General features: G+C 42.5%; 1 protein-coding gene across 2 annotated transcripts; it reads right to left on the bottom strand.

Annotated features, from left to right (window-relative positions):
• Positions 1-2,005: 2,005 nt before the first annotated feature.
• On the bottom strand, positions 2,006-17,546 carry NUP50 (nucleoporin 50). Of its 2 annotated transcripts, none has more exons than XM_066184346.1 (8): positions 17,314-17,546; positions 14,869-14,947; positions 13,698-13,781; positions 10,872-11,067; positions 8,949-9,593; positions 7,678-7,756; positions 6,545-6,663; positions 2,006-5,878 (listed from the first exon to the last, which is right to left on the bottom strand). In XM_066184346.1, the coding sequence occupies exons 2-8, from the start codon at positions 14,935-14,937 to the stop codon at positions 5,676-5,678; spliced, it is 1,395 nt and encodes a 464-aa protein (XP_066040443.1). In that variant the 5' UTR covers positions 14,938-14,947; positions 17,314-17,546; the 3' UTR covers positions 2,006-5,675. The 2 variants fall into 2 exon arrangements, with proteins under 2 accessions (XP_066040443.1, XP_066040444.1); XM_066184347.1 differs by having other exon boundaries at positions 14,869-14,970; positions 17,314-17,408.
• Between the last annotated feature and the right edge of the window lie 3,405 nt (positions 17,547-20,951).

Consider the following 20,951-nt stretch of genomic DNA (forward strand, 5'->3'; position numbering starts at 1 on the left):
CCTAACAGTAATACCCACTAAACTGATTATTATGGGTATTTATCCTGATTATAATCCATTTTGATTGTAATTAAAATAAATATCCATGTGCAGGATGCTGATATGCAAGTAAGAATTTCTAAACAAGTGTGATGCCTGAAAAAAATGAGCAATACACAAACTTAACAGAAACTGGGATAAGTATATTGACTACTTCAAACAGTGTAAATCCTGCTGCTGCTTCTTTATTCATCTTGTACAGCTTTTTGTTTCTTGGTGCAACTGCTGGATTTCATGCAACTCACAGTAATATACTGCAGCTTGTGCAGAGGTTTGCCTTCCAGCCATCATCTCCTGAATATTCAGAGCAGTTTGTTTCTTTTGTCCGCCTCAACTTTAGTTGTCTTGTTTTTCTTACAAACATCCTATGAAGCAAGTATTTTACCAAAGCTGTTGCCCAAACTTTGTACTTGTTCACACCTTCACATGTTCCTGCCTTGTGCAAAGATGGTACCCAGGGTTACTTGGCTGGTTCCTGCTCTGCATTTGCCTTTCAGTTTTGTCATCGGCATGAAGTTTATTTTGGCAGGTAACTAGTCTGTTGAGGCATCGTTTGGATCATGATTAAAGTGTACTTCTTACTGTCAGTATTCACTAGCTAGTGACACACACACACCCTTCTCCTGGTTTAGCCCCAGCAGCAGCAGCTCAGCCCTTCCTTCACTCCTCCCCCCCGGTGAGATGGGGAGCGGGTAGGAAGGATCAGAGTGGGAAAACTGATGGGTTGAGATAAAGGCAGTTGGACAGAAAAGCAAAAGCCATGCAACACAAGCAAAACAGGATTCATTCCCCGCTTCCCATGGGCAGCCAGGTGTTCAGCCATCCCATGGTCTGGGATGTCCCTGTGGCCAGCTGCGAAAAGCTGTCCCAGCCATGTCCCCTCCCAATTCCTTGTGCCCCCCCAGGCCCTCACTGATGGAGTGGGAGAGGAGGAGGAAAGGCCTTGGGCTCTGCCCTGTGTTATCAGCACTGTTCCAGCACAAATCCAACACACAGCCGCTACCAGCTACTGGGAAAATTACCAGTTATCGCAGCCCAAACCAGCACACCTTAAGCTCTTGCTGTGCTCTTCACGTGAATGGTTCCAACTGCTGCGTGCTGTGGTTGCTGTGACCTGCAAGAGCATTTGCCTGCTGGATCAGGAAAGAGCCTGATTTTGATTAACACACTCCATTCCTGGACTGTTGCATTTTCTTAGTCTTAGACTTGATGTCTTCTTGCCCCTTCCTCTCATGCAAGTGATAAAATCTTTGGTGATTAGCAAAGTGTTAGGCATCAGATGTTCTAGGTTACCCCAGCCCAAAAAGAAAAATAATTCTGCCCAAAAGTTACTTTGCTTTTTCTTTATGGCTGCCAAAAGTTTGGGAGCCTCTAAATGGTGATGACAGTCTTTTTAAGTAGAAGGAAGTGTCCAAAATGTGGCATAATGCCAGCACTCATCCCAGGTGCATGAAGTTGAACTGTACTTGGCATGACAACTGGCAGTTTCATTCAGTGGGGGTTTTGGGTTTCTTTTTCCTTGTGTTTGCAAACTGTCACAAACCAATGAAGAAAAATATCTCTTTGGCCTGACTCTAGGTTAGTGCCTCGAGGCAAGATCTAAGGTAAGTTCAGCAAGGATTGTCAGGTAAACCTAGATTTCGTGGCTTCTAAATCCTTTAATATTCATGTGGAGGGTTTAGAGGTCGGTCTCTGTACACACAGTACACAGGTGTTCCCTCTGTCCTCCAGGGCAGCCCCAGCTCCTTGATCCAAGGTTCAGCTCACTGACCTTGCAAGGAGGAGGCATTTTGCTGAACTAGCTCCAGGTTTCCAAGGCAGGAACGGGCAGGGCAGGGCAGGGCATTCCTTCTTTTAGTAGCAGAATTTTCTAGGCGGGAGTTCACCTGCCAGCAACTGGTTGTACAATTCATTTTATTAATGCCATGTTATACACTCAAAATGCAAGTGATTCACACAAGACAAATGAATCTTCCATTCATTTATTCACATTTTCCATGGATTTTTGTACATGTCCTCAGTGTATCAGAACTAATGAAAACATTAACATACACATTATGTAAAACTTAAGAATCCACTGAAAAATTCTGAGCATTTTGAAATCTTCTAACAACTAACAAATCATCACATTCAGCATCTTCATTGGATTTAGACTAGCTCATGCCACTTTAGATTGTTTAATGTCAGGTAATTTCTGCACACACGCACCAGCTACAAAATTTTATCAAATGCAAATAAGTTAAGGCATCAGAAAGAAAGTCTTTAATGACAGTTTAAATGTTACAGTGCTGCAAAGGGAGCTGAACTTCAGTTTTAACAGCAAAGCAAACCTCCTGATTGGTTTATGCTCTACAGTATGTTCATTTGAACTGGAAATTTAATTTAAACTTTCACATGCATCAACCAAAAGGGATGAAAGGAACACAGTGTTGCCCTCCCAAATAGATAATTTTGAATACGTTACAAAACAACCCCACAAAACCAAAAAACCCCAAGAGAACCCCCCAAAAAACTAAACCTTGCATATTGCAACTTAGTATTTCAAAACAAAATTCAAGCCCAACTGTAATAATCTCCTTTAGAAATTATTCTGAGAATTAAAAGAAGCAGGGATGTTTATTTTCCAGCTGAAACTTCAAAATTAGAGGAGGAAGAATGGATAAGACACTCCAACATCTACATACAGCTGGAACAGTGAAGGCATCAATGCAAATTGGGGCAGAAACTTGCATCTTTAATATCAGGTGTCTGATATCCAGCTGTTAAATACATTACCCACCAAGACACAGGAATGCCTCCTTGAGTTGGAATTCTGATCAAAACTCTTATCTTGGATAGCATGTGCCAGTTTGTCATGAAGGCAGCAGTACACTGATGTCTGTGCTCTCTGTGAAATTTGCTTTTTCATTTAAGGCCTTTATTTCTATGTAACAATCTCTGGCCTTTTACAGCATTTCTATATTTTAGTATTTCTTAAATAGAAACTGAAACAGCATCAAAAAATTCTAACAGTGCTGGAAAAGGGCTGTGCTTTATACCTGAGCACCAAGTTTGTCAGTGTGTGACTGACTTTTCCTGCTTCACAGTCCACATAAATGGTACAGTCACCATGAATTGATGTTGATTAAAATCTGCTTTGCAGGGAAATTCTTCCCTGTTCTTTTAGAGGCAATTTTCCCCATGGCAAATGTTCAAAATTGTGTGTTTATGCATATATTTGGCATTCTAATGAAGGTGACATCCCAATCTTTTTACCTGCTCCTGGCTTTATTGATTAAATACATGCACAGAAAGATTCAGGGGTTACTTGCTACGATGGCTAGGGTAAAGTTTCATTCTTTCCAACACAATTTATTATTATTCTACTTATTTTTCCGTTCACTCTGTGCCCTCTGCTTGGAAACAGGCCAGAGCTGTACTATCAGAATCGGGCCACACCCATGTGTGCAAAACCCCAGAGCTGGCCCTCTTCAGAGGCAAAGCATAAGGAAAGAAATGTTAAGTTCAGTTTGTTGGTCCACGTTTCTAAGGATGAAGGAATAGTTCCAAAGCAAAGACAAGGCCAAGCTTTTATAGACAGAGCTGTTCTTCATGGGATGTACCACCAGACTCTGTCTATAAACCTTTCTGTACAGAGAGACAGGGTTAAGACACTACAGTCAAAAGACAAATGCAAAATTAACTGAGCCCTTGGACCAGAGCCTGGACTAAACTGTTAGGCAACGTTCTGCTTTTCATTCATACACATTTAGACACACCCTGTCAGCTTTGGGCCTCCAATTTAGGTAGCAGCAAGACTTTTTTAAAAAAGCCTTAGTTTGAGGAAAGCAATGTCACTGACTTTTAATGGTTTAAGTACTTAGCCAGATGCAAAAAGAAATCCCAAAAGGCACCAGTTTATTTTTCAAATATCTCAAATGGCATCTAAACTCCCTTCACACTCCAGTGTTAAAAATGCAATTCTTGCACACTCAGCGTGGCAGAAATGTGAGCAAAGGCCTTTGTTTTGGAACTTTGGTAAACAGGGCTATTGATAAAATCAAGATTTTCCTCCTTTTAATGAAGAAGGGGAAAAAAGGCCATAACCTGAATTGTGCAGTGAATTAGGCCTAGAGGCAGCCATTTGCTCCCCCCCAGAGCAAGGGTGCAGGTGAGATGTGCTGCACCTCATCAAATGGTGTTAATTCCTTGTTCCCTGCCCACAGGGTGCCACTGTGCTGGATTTCCAGGTCCCCTGTATGAAATTGTGTCACACTGACATTTTTAAGGAAAGGGGGTTTTCCCTCTGTGTCACATTAGCCAGAGGCAAAGCAGCACGTTTGTTCCATCTTGCCAGAGCTGGTCGGTGCGACACATCTGAGAGCAGTTCAAGTTTCATATTAACATCAAGCTCTTGGAGAAGTCCCAGAGTTGGAAGCAAAGTAGAAAAAGTTACTAAGGAAGGAGTTTCCAGCAAACATTAAAAAAAAAAAAAAAAAAAAAAAAGGATTAAACCACCAAACACAGTCTGACAAAGTTTAGAGGGAAACCAAGACCAGAATGAATGTTCTGATCCCCAAATTATTGCCACCTGGTTAATTTTATCACAGCTGAAAACTATGTTTACAAAATTACCCCATGCTCCCCACATGCAACAGAAAGCTTCTGCCAAAGCTGCACTCTGCTGCTCCACTTAATGCATTTATCACATGGAAAAACACATCCTGACACACACCCTTGTGCATGTGTCTCCTGGCAAGGGCCACAGGCAACAGAAAGGTCTTTAAAAGAAAGTCCTGAAGTTTGTTGGTGGGAAGAGTTCTCTTCAGCAAAGTACCAGCAGCAGGAGCAATGCAGCACTTGCCTTGCCTGGGTTTTGGGACTAGGGACAAACACCTGGGAAGGACCACGTGGAAGTGCAACCCTTTTGCCTCTGACCTGTCAGAAGCCAGGGGATGCCAGTGTGTCCAAGATAAAACTCTTCCAGTTGTCTGCTTGTACTATATTGCACATCATTCGCTTGTTGCTACAGCAAGAACAGAACTGGCAGCTCCTCTGGAGGAACCACTGCTGTCAACAAGACCACACAAGCAAATTCTCTTATAAATATCTGCAGTCTCTTTGAGTCCTGAAAGCACGTGGGTCTCCAGCACAATGGAGATCATCACTGCTGGGGTGCAGTACTGTCACTGAGTCTAAAAAGTCAGTCTCACCAGAACACAACAGACCAGTTAAAATTCTGCAGTCTAGGAACAGTTCCAACAGGTAAACTTGAACATCCTCCCTTCCCAAGACAGGAGAGGGTTGCATTATATTACAGTCTGTGAGGAAGCTCTAGTACCATGTTTTTCTACTCAGATTTCTGTCCATTTGGTCGACTGGTGCTAAAAACAAATGCTTGGATTTACATCCATGTGCTTTATCCAGAAGAAGTCCTGCATTTAGATACTGAAAATGAGGGAGCACAATCCAACACTTGTGTTCTATTAAAGCTTTTTATTAGCTAGTTTAGCTTTTCCTCACATCATTTTCCCAGAATTCCTATAACAGTTCTTACTATCAGAGTAAAGAATTAAATGTTCAAGTGAAGTTAGGGAAGAAAAAAAAGAGCAGCAGCAGTTTGGCAATAACTCCTCAAATTAGGGACTGCAACTCATTTAAGCCTCCTTTTTCTCCAGTAAGATTTTGTGCAACTCATCTGCATCCTCACTTGTTTTCACCCTGATTAGCATGGTGACAGGAACAGCTGGATTCTTCTCGTCGATCGGTGGATTAGGAACACAAACTATGAGAACGTTGTTTTTCCCCGTTCTTGTACACGGCATCTTAGGTGGGATTAGAACATTCAACAGTATATTTCCTGCATTTGAGGAGGGGAAAAAAAAATTATGATTAGCCATTTTTCTAGCTTTTTACTGTAATAGTGTTAATGTAGGTACTAACTAGAGACTTAGGGTTGTGTGTATGTTTGTCTTCTTCTGCTCTAAGCATCTGTTCATGGCCATTGCTCTCAAGATTTCTTTCCTCACTAGAAATGAGAATATGTCTGCAAATACTTCGTCCTCCTTTTTTAAATGGAGGAACCTGACTATCAAATGATAGTAGGGACACGCAGGAGAAAGGGAAGGGGACAAGGGAGAAGCAGCAAATGAGGAATCCATTCACAGTGCTTAGTTTATGCCAAGTTACTCATTCTGACCATCACTCACAGTTCATATGCAGAAGCAAAGTGTTCTGCTACAGACAGACATGTTAATTTGGACAAACCAGGGTAAAACAGGTACTTTGTGTCCCCAAACATACACTACAACCTTCTACTTCTTGCATAGCTTCATGTGCTCTCTTCTGTAATGCTCACTAGAGGGATCCAAGTGTTTGTGTCAGTATTCTAAATGATTTGGGGGGGGGAAGTAGAAAGGTTTTCGCTAATTCTGTCTGTTAACGCTGTGTGAAAAAGACCAAAATATCCTAATGCTTAGCAAGGAATTCCGACATCAAGAGTTGTCACTGGGATAGATGTACTTACCTAAATTGGTATCTGCTCGTACTAAGAGTTGAGTTTTTTCATTTCCTGCTGGTTTTAAATGTAATGTTCCTACACCTTTTTCTTTAAATTCATTATCCTTTTTGTAGAACAGCTTGCACCTGTGGAGAAAAAAATAAATCCCAAATCCTTGTCTGTGCAGCCATGCAGAGATGAAATACAAAGGTATCTCCCAGATACATGTATCCGTCTGACTCCCAGTAACAGTAATCAGGATTTAACATGCTGTGAGTAACCTCAATCTTTATTATTCTTGACCTTGTTTCATGTGCTAATGGACAGCACTTGCAGATCAAAGAGAATTATTTCTTTCAGCATTGAAATGATGAATGTGTTACTTTCAGGGAAAAGTAAAAGGCACAGCAATCTATACTCAGGGTCTGTGAGGAGCAATAAATGTAGGCTACTTTTAAAACACACTAATTAGAAAGCCATAAGAATTTGCTGTATCATTCTGCAGTTATGATTGGACTGGAATGTACAACTTTCACTTATTTTTAAGTGAAACTAATAAACCTAAAGCCATTTTAATGAAGTAGCACACACCTCTCAGACAGAGCCAATGGCTCTTTGTAGCAGGACAAATTCTGTGCTGAGTGTCAAGCAGACACACAATTACTTGGACCACTGAACATACTTTGAAAAACTGCTTCTAGTAGAGCCAGTTTCATTTTGAGCTTAAAAGCAACAACTTGTTCACTCCTTTGTATAATAACAATCAGCATTTTCCAACTGAAGAGTCTTATTTTAGGCTATGCAAATCCCCCTGGTGGATTTTCCAGCAGTATAGGATATGATTTCTGTGGTAAAGGTCCAAGGTCCTGCAATTTAACCGTGCAAAACCTGATGAAGGCAGAAACATCTTCACTTGTAAAAAAGCTGATCATATGTATAACACAAACTGTTAAAGTTGTGTCCAAGATACAGAAGAATTCTAGTAAGATCTTACACACTCCTGCCTGTAATTAAATTTTTTTACAAGTTCATATTCTATGTGGATTCTTAACAAGCTTTATTAATTAGGAAGTCAGGAACACGCCATTAATTATGCACTGCAGTGGTGAAGAACAGCAATATGTAGGTATTAATTTTACTTTCCAAGTAAAGTCACTTACTTCTTTGAGTAGAAAGCATCATCTTCTTTTATTTCATTAACAATGACTTTTGGTGGCTCTTCTTCCTCCTCTTCCCCTCCTTTAAATAGAAAGTTTTAATATGTTAACATTGTGAGCAGAGATTTTGGTACTGAACTGGAAGTCCCTTATGCCCACCATGGTTGACATGGACACATGTGGCCAGAACACCTTTCAGTCCATGTGTATTCTGCAGCAGCTTCAGCTACAGAAAAAAAATGTGTTACAAGCTTTTCATTCAGCTCTTATAGCAACTTCATCCTCACCCTCAGTTTAAGTGGGATGAAAATATCCAATCCATACCAAACAATCAAACCCCAACAATATAAAGCTTAGCAAGTCAAAACCTTCTGTTTGAACAGAAACAGTTCTTTACATTTCAAAGGGTATGCTCCACAAATGAGTTCAAGTAAAGCACAATAAATACTTCCAAGAGCCAGGTTTAATTTGGGGGAAGGGAATTAGTTGCAGAATGATGGAAAAGAGAGAGTGGCAGGTGATGCCTTTCCAGCCCCTCAGCTACTGGGATTTCTACCAGCCTGTTGTAGCCAGCACAGGCAAAGAGCAGAGTAAAGCTGTCAGGTACTATGGAACTTTGTTGGCCTTACAATCTATTAAGTAAAATGGACTAAACTGTTCTGTATCTCAAGCTTTTTACTGCAGGGATCTCTTGATAAACCTACTAGGAAAAGCAGTGGCATGGAGAAGTCCAGCAGGCTCAAAGGTGAACATACCAGCTGCTTTTAATTTCATCAATTCAAGTCCTGTCCTCAGACAAAAGATTATATTATATATTATATGATACAAAGTATAAATCTGATAGAAGTATGTAAGACTTGATCAGCAGATACTTTTGGTGTTGCTTTCATGAGGCTGTGTTCTCCCAGTCAGGGGTATAATTCTTTCAAATTCAAGAAGGATGATAATCACAGAATTTCCTGAAAAGACCCACCAGGATCATCCAGTCCAACTCCTGGCCCTGCCCAGAACACTCCAACAATCCCACCCCGTGCATCCTTGAGAGCATTGTCCAAACTCTCCTGGAGCTGTGACCATTCCCTGGGGAGTCTGGTCAGTGCCCGACACCTTCTGGGGGAAGAACCCTTCCCTGATATCCAACCTAAACTTCCTCTGGCATTACATCATGCCATCATCTCAATGACCTTTATATTGCATTTTTTTAGTATTCTTATATCACATACACTCACAGCTGACCATTAAAATAACTATAAACAGAAACACATAGAATTTACCTTTGTCATCACTATTGCCAGCGTCTGTCTGAGGTTCCAATAAACTGGTGGATGCTGCAGTGACAGACTTAGCCTGGTTTGCATCTTTTCCAAACAAACCTGAATTCCCAGGAGAAAAGGAGAAACTACCAACTGTTCCTGAACCAAGGGGACCCAAAACAGAACTGTCAACGCTCTTGCCGAAATTAAACGAGACAGCTGACGCAGTTCCTAACAACGGGTCTCTTTTTTCCGACGCAGCTTCGGCTTTTTTGTCTGAGGCATCCTCAGTTTTGCTGTTAAACAAGAACGTGGAGCCTTGCTGGAGCTTTGAGCTCCCAAACACGGGAGCAGCCCGCGGGCCGGGGGTCTTGCTGCTTTCGTTCTCGGAGCCGCTGTCGCTGCTGCCCCCGTGCTGCTGCTCGATGCTGGCCAGGTACTGCTCGTAGTCCCTGAAGATGGGGCTGAGGTCGCACAGGGGGTTGCTGTTGACGTGCTTCACGATCCAGTCGCGCACGGAGCAGTTGAGGGCGGCCAGCTGCCGGTGGTAGGTGCCGGAGCCCAGGGAACCCGAGGAGCAGGGCTGGCTGCCGCCGTTGGCTCTGGGGGTGGCAGCCGCCTTCTCGGCAAACACAGGGGCACTGGGACCATTGGACACTGGGGCGCCTGCCACAGGAAAAATCACAGAGTTATAGAATATCCTGAGGTGGGAGTTGGCCCTGCCCAGGACACCCCAACAATCCCACCCTGTGCATCCTTGAGAGCGTTGTCCAAACTCTCCTGGAGCTCTGGCAGCCTCGGGGCCGTGACCATTCCCTGGGGAGCCTGGGCAGTGCCCGACACCCTCTGCGGGAAGAACCTTTCCCTGATATCCAGCTTAAGCCTGACTAACATGCTCAATGCTTCTTCATGAAATCACTCATCCTTACTCAGCTGGGCTCCTTCTTTTGGGTCCCAGGTACTGCCATGCCAGTGAGCAGACCCAAGTTTTAATTTAGACAAGTATGTTAGGGATAGACAAAGTAGATGGAGCACACTGGTGTATTAAAAAAAAAATCCAAAGACATTTTGTACAGTACATTGAAAAAAACCCTCCACGTTTTATATATTGACAAGACCTTCAAAATCTTACAAAAATCTAACAACTTTAGCAAGCTGTAACACTTATTAAATCAAAATACTCATCTCTTGTCATTTGTGCTTTAAACCACCCTGAGTGCACTAGCCCGTAACTTTACAAGCTTTTGAGCACTTCTGTATAAAAAACCCTAAGAAGCAAACTAGAAAAAATCTCATTGAGTATTTCAGTTTACCTTAATATATTCAAGCTCACTGAAATCTAAGTTACTCTAGACTTCAAACTCCACCATTTCTATTCTATGGCATGGTGTCTCCAAAATTCTGTGCTGGCAGGGTTAACATTTCTGCATCTCCAGCACAAAGGGACAGAACTAATATTCCATCTCCAAAGCATGAGAGCTCAACTTGTCAAAGTACTTCAAATGTCTTAAAATGTAGGTGTAACAACAGATAAAATTCTAGTAAGACTGTCTGCAACATCAGATGCACAAGCAAAGTAGAGACTTTAGCTGTGCAGCAGGTATTTTTTATTTAAATTCAAAGAACTGGGACATGTTCAGATGCTTTATACCTTTTACAGATTGCCTTATGCCAGTGCCTTCAATTTCCATCTGTGCCTAGAAAACTTTTACCTCCAGTATTAGAAATATGAATTTAGTTACCACCTCTTTAAATTGCGTGCATGTGAAAACTTGTCCCTCCAGCACTCTAAAACATTAAGAAACCTTACAAAGAGGTATAAAGTCTCATAACCTTAAAACACAACTGTAAGATGGTCTAAATTTGTTTTTTCACAACTAAAATAACCCTACAGATTTTATGACTGAAGGTGCTGATAAATTTGTGTGCTTATTTAAAACTTACCAAATGCTGACTGTGTTTCAGAGGTGCTCTTCAAACTGCTGAAAGAAGGAGTACTAGAGACACTACTGCTTCCATTGGACAGCCCTTCCAAAGGCTTTACTCCTGCACCATTCCCAAATCCACTGAAGCCACCTCCACCTTTGCCAGAAGGCAACATAAAGCCTTTAAACCCTTTAAAAGCTCCTCCGCTTTCAGACTGGGAAGAGAAAAAAAGAGAAAACCAGTTACACACATCTTCTCCACACAAATCCTATCCCCACTTGATATTCCTGATATCTTTGGTTTATTTCTCCCTAGTTCAGCGTGTCATTCCATGCATTAGTGTCAGCTATGCAAACCAAATTAACAGCTTCCTTCTGACACACACAGTTTTTAAAAGACTCAGATGTTTGGTATGAAAACAAACCGGGTCTAGGATGTGGATACATGGAAGTTGTTCAGAGCTGTGGATGTGTTTGATTACCTATTAGACATTCACAGCATCTTGTTTTCTTTAAATAATTGCACAGGATTATATAATTCCAGGTTTATTTTCAACAACTTTTAGCATTTCCAATGGCAATCAAGAGCCCAATACTTCAATTCACTCATCATTCTGGAGTCACCTATGAAACCTCTTGTGATTTATCCCAAATATTCCAATGTGACTGATGGAAGACACAAAGAGACTGTAGTTGACCACAAAACATCTCTCTCTGCAACCTCTTCATTACCCAGTTCTCATCACTGTCCTTGCAACTGTATTATTTTATGGTACAGTTTCTTACATGTTTCTAAAAGACAAAGTCTGATAAACATGCAAACAAAGCACTGAAACTTTTAGGTCTTTGGAGGCAATGAACTTTTACTGCTGGAAGTGAACTTTCAGTGTGTCTGGAAAACCATCAGAGGAGAACTGATGACAAAACTTCTCAGTTTCATCTCCTTTTGCCATTGAAGAAATGGCAAAAGCTTGTCAATTTTAGGCTGTATTCCAGTATCTGACCCTGTGGTTATGGATCTCTGCTTCCGCCTGTGCTATCTTTTCCAGTGCAGTCCTCTGCTTCTTATTCCTAGGTAGGCATTTTTATTGTGTTTTTCTCTGATCAGTCTCACCTTTCTCTCTGGACATTGCAGTTAAACTGCTGTCTTTTTCACTACAGCATTCTGCTTGCTCCACGTAGGAATGTCACTAAGTTTCAAGTTTACCTTTTTGTAAATATTTCACAGGTTTCTTATGCAATTTCAGCTGTCCTGTCATCTCTTCTGCATTTTAGACTTTGTCCAGCCTGTTGTCCTGGTTTTGGCTGGCCCACGGTTGATTTTCTCCCTAGCAGCTGGTACAGTGGTATGGTTTGGATTCAGGGTGAGAAGAATGTTGATAACACAGAGATGTTTTACTTGGCTCTGAGCAGTGCTCACTGCAATCAAGGACTGCTCAGTGTCTCATGCTCTGCCAGTGAGCAGGACACAAGGAGCAGAGAGGGAGCACAGCCAGGACAGTGATCTGGACACAGAATGTCATGGCCAGCATAGAAATTGGGAAAGGGGGACTGGCTGGGAGCAGCTAATTCCTGCCTGGGGATGGAATGAGGTCAGGGGGTAGTGAGCAACTCTCCTGTGCATCACTGATTTTTCTTGGAGTTTATTTCTTTCTCTTTTTTTTTGGTTCCCTTATCATCATCATCATCGTTATATTTCAATCATTAAACTGTTCTTATCTCAACCCAGGGCTTTTATCCTTTTTTCCAATTCTCCTCCTCATCCCACTAGGAGGAAGAGTGAGGGGCTGCATGATCCTTAGTTGTCAGCTGGGGTTAAAGTACACCAGCCCTTCTATGAGCTCTAACAGCCTGCCCCCAGTCTCCTGACTACTTCTACAACCCATTTGGTCCCCTTTCTCATTCTGTTCTGTTTTTCCTATTCCATTTGCCTCTGAATCTCTCCTGCTCAAGCTGTAGTTTATGTTTTGCATCACCTCTTTCCAGTACAATCCTTTATTTAACTGTATCCTCTACCACATTTGTGGCTAAAACTACTCAAGGCATTAGTGGGCTAAGACAGCTTCCTCATTTCCAGTGCTTGGACTGCAGAAGGAAAATCAAAAGCACAGGAGAAGGCTGTCTAGCTCCTAACTGTGCTTAGTCCCATCCAATCCTAAAGGAATCTGAGTAACATGCATGCCCTGTTCAAAGGATGTCTGGGAAAAATATATAAACAACAAAGTATTTGTCAAGGATTTCTGAAAGGACAATAGTTTGGCTGGACTGGGATAATGCTTTCACAGGAACTAAACCTGTGACAAAGGCCAACCTCCTTTCAATTTTCAATTTGTTACTGCAAAGAGTAGATGGCACTAAAGCTCTTGACAGGGAGGGAGGAAAAAAAAAAACAAACTAGCAGCATTCTTAACAAGACATGTTTTTCATTCTCAGAGCAGCTTAGTATTTGGGTGGTTTCTAATATAGCTTCTGACATCCCCCAGCCCTCCAGTATGGATAACTAATAACTTCACACTTCCATACTGCCATCTCTGCAAAAAAAATGCAAGTTTTACCCATTTGCAAATGACATTGTGTCTGAAACACTCCTTATTTTTACTTCAAAAATATGCCACAACACCCTCTTCACCCAGTCAAACTAGGATTAACCTTTTTTTTTTTTTTTTTTTTTTGCCTTAGCCTTATCCTTAGCATGGAACAGTAAACCCGAAGTTCACGTGCTGGTGAGTTGAAATGATGACTTTATTCAGCATCACTTTCAAGCCCAAGGAAGCAAAAACCTGAGCATGATGTTGTATTTTTGTAACAGTAAAAGCCCAGCACTGATGTTCGGTGACAACATTACCTCAGAGCCAACGTTTCGGCGCTTGGCTTTTTTAATTGCTCTGTTCTTCAGGACCTCCTCACTTGCCACAGAGAATGTTCCCACCTGGAAGAAGAAGTTATGGAATCATTAGTGGAATACTTGAAATGCACAACAAACAGCCAAGATCAGGTTCTGAACACAACTCTAACACTGCTACCAAACAATGGAGGAAGTCAAAAACCCACCCACTCCAAAATTACAGCACTGTCATTACCTTGCCAGCTACCTGAACTTGAGTTCATACTTAGAAAACTCCTTCGGGCTCTGCACTACATTTCTCTTTGTGCCATCTCCATTTTATTACAACAAATAAAGTAAATTTTGCTTTGCTTTTTCAAAACATGGCTCTAAGCTGTCTCTGCTGAAGGGAATCTGTCAGTAATCCACAGTTTGGAGCAGATACAAGGAGATGTGGGCTCTAAGGTAACCTCCAGCAGCCTGCTGTAGTTCAAACACCAGCAAAGACAGCTAATGGCTCAGTTCTACCCTGCAATGAATGAGGAAATGAGGTTTTCTTATATTATAATTCCTGGAAGAGTCAGTTTTCTTTCTCACATTTACAGTCCTAAGCATTTAATACTTTCAGGAGGACAAAAACCAAACCAGTTTGTTTAAACATGAACCATAAGGAAATGTGAGACATTAAAGGTGAAAATCTCTTTTTACAATCAGGTGAAATATACCACTTGAACTACTTGCCGAATTCCTCTGGCTGTGTGGAGACATTCAGATAAAATTAACATAGTTCTGAAGTTAGTTATTACTGACCCTCAAAAAATAAAAAAATACTGGAGGCATACAGAGAGTTTATCTCCAGAAATCAAATCTGCTTTCCCTGTCAATTCAGTAAATACCTATCACACATCTGAAGAGTCCAAAAGCATTTTAACAAGCCTGGGGTTCCCTCTAGAAACATGAAGTTCCTTTCCCCAGAACCACTGATGTAATTTTAACTCTTAAAAGCTGCTTTGCTATACAGTCTGCATAACTGGGAGCTTTATAAAAATAATATTTAAAAATCTACTTCTATAATATTCTCTTTAATTGCTACACTTTTAACCAGTTCTGCTGTAGGTTTTAAGCACAAGATACACAGCAAATGTAAACAGCTACTCTTCTGCCTGCAGGGGGGAGCTGATGTGTATTTTACCTCTTCAGCTTCATCCTCCTGGTCCCAGTTTCGGTCAGTCAGTTCCTTCTCTGCAATTCTCTTTGCCATTTTTCCACACCTGCGTGGAAGAAACAAAGAATCCTAGAAAGAATTGCACAGAAATTAAATTCTAAGTAGCGGTCATCTTCAATTTGTATTCTTAGAACAAAAAAAAAACCAGGAATTGCAGTTCATGCAGAAGCAGGCCAAGATTGGAATGACAACTGAAAACCAAATGTTGTGGCAGAAACAATCAGCACCACTTGAGATTAAAGTTGTGGTGATCAGCCATATTCAATCTTAAATTAAAGTAACAATAGAAATGTACAGTTCGGTTATGGGATAAATTTTAGTTCTGAATCAACTGAGCAGAGAGCTTGGTTAAGACTGAAGACAATGCTCTCCTTTAAAAAATTGGATTGGTAGGTCATTAGTAATTTGAATAAAAAAATTACAAATAAATGAGATTAGCTTTCCTACAAAGGACACATAAGGCATGCCGTGGATTTTAGAGCAATTACTGTAAGCAGAAAAATCATCATTTTTCTGGCCATCTCTGTGATGTAAAACAAAATCAGCTTTGCAGAAGGAATGCCTGTAACTGTTCTGAGTCCCATTCTACCAAAGTACAACTTAGGAGCTGTGTACAAAACCAAAGAAAGAAAACATGGTAGCTGCATTCAGCCTAGAAAACCTGGCAAGCAATCACACTACTGGAATTTTATGTGAAAAAAGATGTTTTTTACTAACTATGGTTACATCTTCTGAGACTAAATATGAAAACTTTCCAAAGGAAATATGTAGTTTTGTTGCAATTTAAATCTCAAGCAAGCACAAAAATTAAAACTCTTCCAAAACCCCCTTTGGGTCTGTGATTTAGACCTGCCCAGAAAAGAGGAGAAGAAAAAAATTCCACAAATTACTGAATTTCAGAGCCAGAAATTGTAACACTACATTGTTACAGGATATTTTGTTTATATGTTGAAATGTTTTAGAACAGTAAATCCAGCAGCACAGCAGCCTTGGAGATCACACGTGCAAGTCCTGAATTTTGTCTATCACACACCACAAATGAGGTCAAGTTACTAGAGCTTCTGCAAGTAGAGGGACGAAGACTGGCCTGTGTATACATATTTAAATCTCCTAATCAACACTGTCCTGAAAGCAGACATCCTTACTTGATCCTGGGAGACTATTTCGAATCTAACCCATTAAAAAGCTAAAAAAATAAGTTATTTCAAAGTCACCTTTATTTAAATTATTGTTTCACTGCCTTATTTTTATACAGAATGTATTACATTATGTAATACATTGTCATTTTAGTTTTTAATTAATAATAACTAAAAGTATTCTGTATATATATAATCTGCATATGTATAAAATTACATATATTATGTATATAATACGCTATAATATTAATTAAATGTATTAGTTTGATTACTATACTAAATATTTGACTTATTGAAGGAGCACATTAACTACAAAGCCCGTCCCCCACCAAAAGAGGGAAATCCTTGTCAGCCTGGGCTCCAGGCTTTCTGCTTGTGTTTACAGTTTCTCTTCAAAAGCACTGTAGAGCACCTAACATAAATTAACCTAACACGAATCTAACAGAGAACCTGAGCTGTATTCTACCCCATGAAACAAGAACCGACACAAGCCTACACCTGGCTGGTGTCCCCAAACTTCACCAAGTTTTAGGAGCACATGTTCTGAGCAGGCTGAGATAGAAGTACTCTGAGGAACATACCGAAGAATCACAGAACATCCTCAGTTAGAAGGGACCCACCAGGATCACCCAGCCCACCTCCTGGCCCTGCAGACACCCCTCAATCCCACCCTGAGCATCCCTGAGAGCGTTGTCCAAACTCTCCGGAGCTCCGGCAGCCTCGGGGCCGTGACCATTCCCTGGGGAGCCTGGGCAGTGCCCGACTCCCGTTCGATCAACCACCTCTTCTCGTTCAAAAACAACGCTTTACTGGCCCACAGAGAGCCGCGCGGGAGCTTCCCCGCGCTATTTAACGCTGTCGAGGCTCGGCGGAGGTCTGCAGGGCGCGGCACCAGCCGGACGCCGGGAGCCCCGCGGTGGCGGCGGGGCCGAGGCCGGCTGCCGGGCCCCGGCGGTGTCGCTGCGGCGCGGCCGCGGGTCCCGGCGGGAGGAAGCGGAAGAGAAGCCGGATGCCGCCGGGGCCGCCCCGCGCTCCCGTCCCCGCGGAGCTGCCGTTCCGCCCGCACTCCCGGCTCCCCTCGCTCCGTGCCGGGGACGGCACCGCGCCTTGCCCGCACGCCTCGCTGACCCATCCGCGCGTTCCGCACCCTGCGAACCCGCACACCGGTCCGGAGCCCGGTTCAAAAGCTCGCCGCCGCCCCGCTCCCTCCATCCCCACCGCGCCCGTGCCCGGGCACCCCTCGCGCCCCCTCGCGTGTGGGACTCGCGGGACTCACTCGCTCGGGCGGGCGGTTCTCTCCCGCCGCGCTGCGTTGCGCGGCCGGCGCTGCGGCGGGCGGGAGGCGGGGTCTCCTGGCAGGCTGCGCGGCCCCGGGGCGCGCTCAGCATCCCCCGCTGTGGCGCCGCGATCCGCGATGCCGCCCGGCCCGGCCGCCCGCTCTGCGTCCGCCGGCAGACGGGGCTCGGCGCGGCCCAAGCCGGCAACGACGCGTCCGCCGCCGTCTCGCGCCCGCCCGCACCGCGCGTGCGCCCGGCGGAGGCGGCGGGGCGGGGCGGGGCGGGGCGGGGCCGGGAGGTGCAGTACCGCCGGCGGCCGCGGGCGGCGCCTCAGAGCCCGCCGCCAGGGAACGGGGCGGGGGGGGGGGGGGGCTCGTTCGCCTCGCGGGTCACGTGACTTCCGCGCGCTGGCCGAGCCCTCCCGAAATCGTCGGGAAAAATAAACCCGTGACGTCGTTGTTTTTGTTTTTGTTTTTGTTTTTGTTTTTGTTTTTGTTTTTGCCGTGTCCGCGAATCGGGCGTTACTTTATCCTTGGCCCGGCAAAACAGAAGCTGATAAAAAACTTCCTCACCTATTCATGCGTCTCTATCAAATGAATGTTCCCCCAGTTTTAAATTGTATAACTGACGGTTTCCAACACGGGAGGCGCCTCAGGGGCAAGCCGTGCCCTGCGCTGTCCCGCTGCTCAGCCCTGCTTCCTCGTCCCTACCGCTGCTTCGCTTTCCTCGTTAATTTTTAATTAATTGTTTTAACTAACGCTAATCACGATATTAAATAGAAGCAGTGTGCTAGTGCGTGCACTAGACCTGTAGGAAAGCACGGCCTAAAGCCTCCTAAATGCTGTTTTGTTCCGATGATCGTGGGGAACACCCCCGCGACAGGGTGAAAACACAGGGAGTTCTATCCAGCTTTCTTCGGCCGGAATGCTGAAAATAAAAATGATTATTTTGTCCCAGTGCGGGGCAGAGAACAGCAAAGGGCAGCTGAAAGAAGAAGCCGGCGTTGCCCTGCCAAGGCAACACTCGATTTGAGCTGGAAAGGTCACTGCCCGTGTGTGGTTGCATCACCGCGGCCGCCGGAGGTGTGAGGCCGTGCCTGAGGCGTTTCACGTGTACCCGAGAAATTCGAATACGGATGTTAAGCTGAAATGTAAGAAGCAGGAAAATAAAAAGGTCTTCTTTTTTTTTTTTTTTTTTCTTTTTTTTTTTTTTTAAATTTAACTGTTTTCTCCGTTGTTTGCACGTTTTGTTATTCCAGAAGTGTAGTTTTTTACACTGCTTTATCTGTCGACTCTTATTTATTGTAAGTAAAGCATTCACAGTGCTGAAGGGAAAGTCCATTTGTAAAATGTTCTTTCAATAAGGAGTTTTCCAGGGTCACTTAATAGGATCCCAGGCATTTCCCCACCGATATTTTTCATGCTTGTGCAGTTACTTGGCAGGTTTCTGAGGAATTCCTACGAAGTATTTTGACTGGAAACGTGGCTGTTCTGTTGTATGAGGACTCCTGATCCACACTAAGCAAAAGAACTGGATGATTTGAAATATTCAGGTCATATGGGGCAGGCACCTATTTCTGTTGGCAGGTTCCAGGTGACAAAACCTGTGTTGATCCAGGGTTCGAGTTCTGTTAGAGGTTTTCCTTTTGTCATTGTCTTTGGTTTGTGGTATTTACCTATCAACTGTTAAAAACCCAAGTGCCTCAAAATAACTGTATTTAAAAGCCTTTTTTTCCCTGGCTTTTTGGGTCTTGCCCTAAAATTACAAAAGAATTAATATTTCCCAGCAGGGAATTGGATTTGCTAAAATGTCATCACCAATCTCTTAATGAGCCCCTCAAAATACCATGTTGTCTCTTGGTCCTCGGTGGGAAAGAAAATGAGTTGAAATGAAATGGAGTTTTTTTTCTTAAATAGCAAAACCAAATGTGTCCTAAACAACAAAAATCACAATTGCAAAGTCAGAGGTCCTGTGGGAGATCTTTTAGAAAAGCTGCACTTCCAATTATCAACTGACGTAGAAATTTGAAATTTGATGGAAATAGTAGTAAATGCAACTCTTAGAAAAGGATTAATGTTTGCATTAAAAGTAAACTTTTTGATTAATATGGGTAAAAAAGGGAAACATTTCTCCTAGTGGTCTGTAAGGTGTGTTGACTCCAGTTGTTAATCTATTAATTTATGTAAAGTTAAGCCTGAAACCTCTCTCCTGTGTTTTCAATTTATTTTCTCCAATTCTGCAAAAAATCAACGTGCCTCGAACAGAGCTGTTCTCCCCAGTGAGGAGGATGTTGGAAAATGTATCAGAACTCCCATTTTTTAATACTCATTGAAGCAAGGAGCACAACTGTCATTTTTTTGTTGTCTCTTAATAGGATTGTCCTTGCTATAAACTATTTCTGAAGTGTTGTGCTCATCTCCAGCACAACGGCCAAAGGTGGCTGTCTAACGTTATTATATTTAAAATATTTATAAAGGATTTGCAGATATGATGCATAAGGAAGGTTCTCATCTCCAGGCATCAAAGAGCTCTGGAAGACATAGACCCAATTTCCCTGAGGAGACAGATCTCCACATCTTATAGAGGGTTAGTACAGTAGAGGATCTGCGTGAATTACTAGTGGTTTCTTCCCTAAAATATTCCAAAAATGAAAATTTCGTGTTAACTTGAAAAGTTTTTGTTGGCAAAGAAATGCAAAAATTACCAGTTGAGGACAAGTTGACAAACTTTGTCCAAAACTAAACTGAATGCTTCCATTCTTTTTTTTTTTTTCTTTATTTTTTTTTTTTGGGGGGGGGGCGGGGATGTGTTTCAATTCTTCTTTTGGAAAATTGGGGAAAAGAAAGGAAAATGTAGCCTTTTTCTGCAGTCTTCCCTATGTTGAGGAGGGGGTAGAATTTCAGTAAAACATTCCTCAACTAATATATAATCACTAAATACAGATCACAGATTTGTCCAGAGAAGCCACAGTTCCAAGCTAAAATTCCAAGTCAGGGATATCCCTGTTCAGTTTGGTTTCTGCTAGCTCAGTTGGAGAAATGTGTGAAAAGAGATTTCTTTGATGCCATTTTCAAGATTCTTGTGTACATTATTAGAACTCTACTGTATCATCATTGTAATACTAATTACTACTAAGTGGGGTCATTAGTCCTAATTCATATTTACAAATACACCAAATACAAATACAGTTTTTAAGGTGAATCTTGTTCTGAAAGAGCGGAATATTTTGTCATGGTAACATGTCTCTGCAGTCCAAAAGTGCTTACAGCACCGTTCCACTCAGTCTCAGTGGCAAAATAGGTCAGGATTGTCAGTTTTTCTCATTCTCTGACTGTAATGTGAATTCTGCTCCCCCAGACTTCATGCGAAAGATCAGTTTGTACCGAGTTTTCAGCTCCTTCCAGCAGGAATTTAAAAAATACTAATTACTTGAACTATTCTTCTCATGTAAGCTTCTCCTCGTTGCAGAAACAGATGCCTGTATCTCCATAAACTTTTAGGAAGCCCTCAGGTTTATTAACATTTTCTAGAAAACCATTTCTTCACGAATATCGGGTTACGTTGTAATCTACAGCTGATAGATGGTAGAAATACAGTGCCTGACTCTCCCTCTGTGGGCACATTACAAGAGCCTCTG

The sequence above is a fragment of the Chamaea fasciata genome, unplaced genomic scaffold, assembly GCF_029207755.1.
Source record: "Chamaea fasciata isolate MVZ Bird 193981 ecotype frontalis unplaced genomic scaffold, bChaFas1.0.hap1 SCAF_5, whole genome shotgun sequence".
In the NCBI taxonomy this organism is placed as follows: Eukaryota; Metazoa; Chordata; class Aves; order Passeriformes; family Sylviidae; genus Chamaea; species Chamaea fasciata.

Excerpts from the sequence above, each read along its gene's own strand:
- NUP50 (XM_066184346.1), bottom strand. The coding sequence starts at position 14,937 with ATGGCAAAGAGAATTGCAGAGAAGGAACTGACTGACCGAAACTGGGAC. Across the intron at positions 13,782-14,868 it reads AGGAGGATGAAGCTGAAGAG|GTGGGAACATTCTCTGTGGC; the intron begins GTAAAATACACA and ends TTCTTCTTCCAG. Across the intron at positions 6,664-7,677 it reads GATGCTTTCTACTCAAAGAA|GTGCAAGCTGTTCTACAAAA; the intron begins GTAAGTGACTTT and ends TTTTCTCCACAG.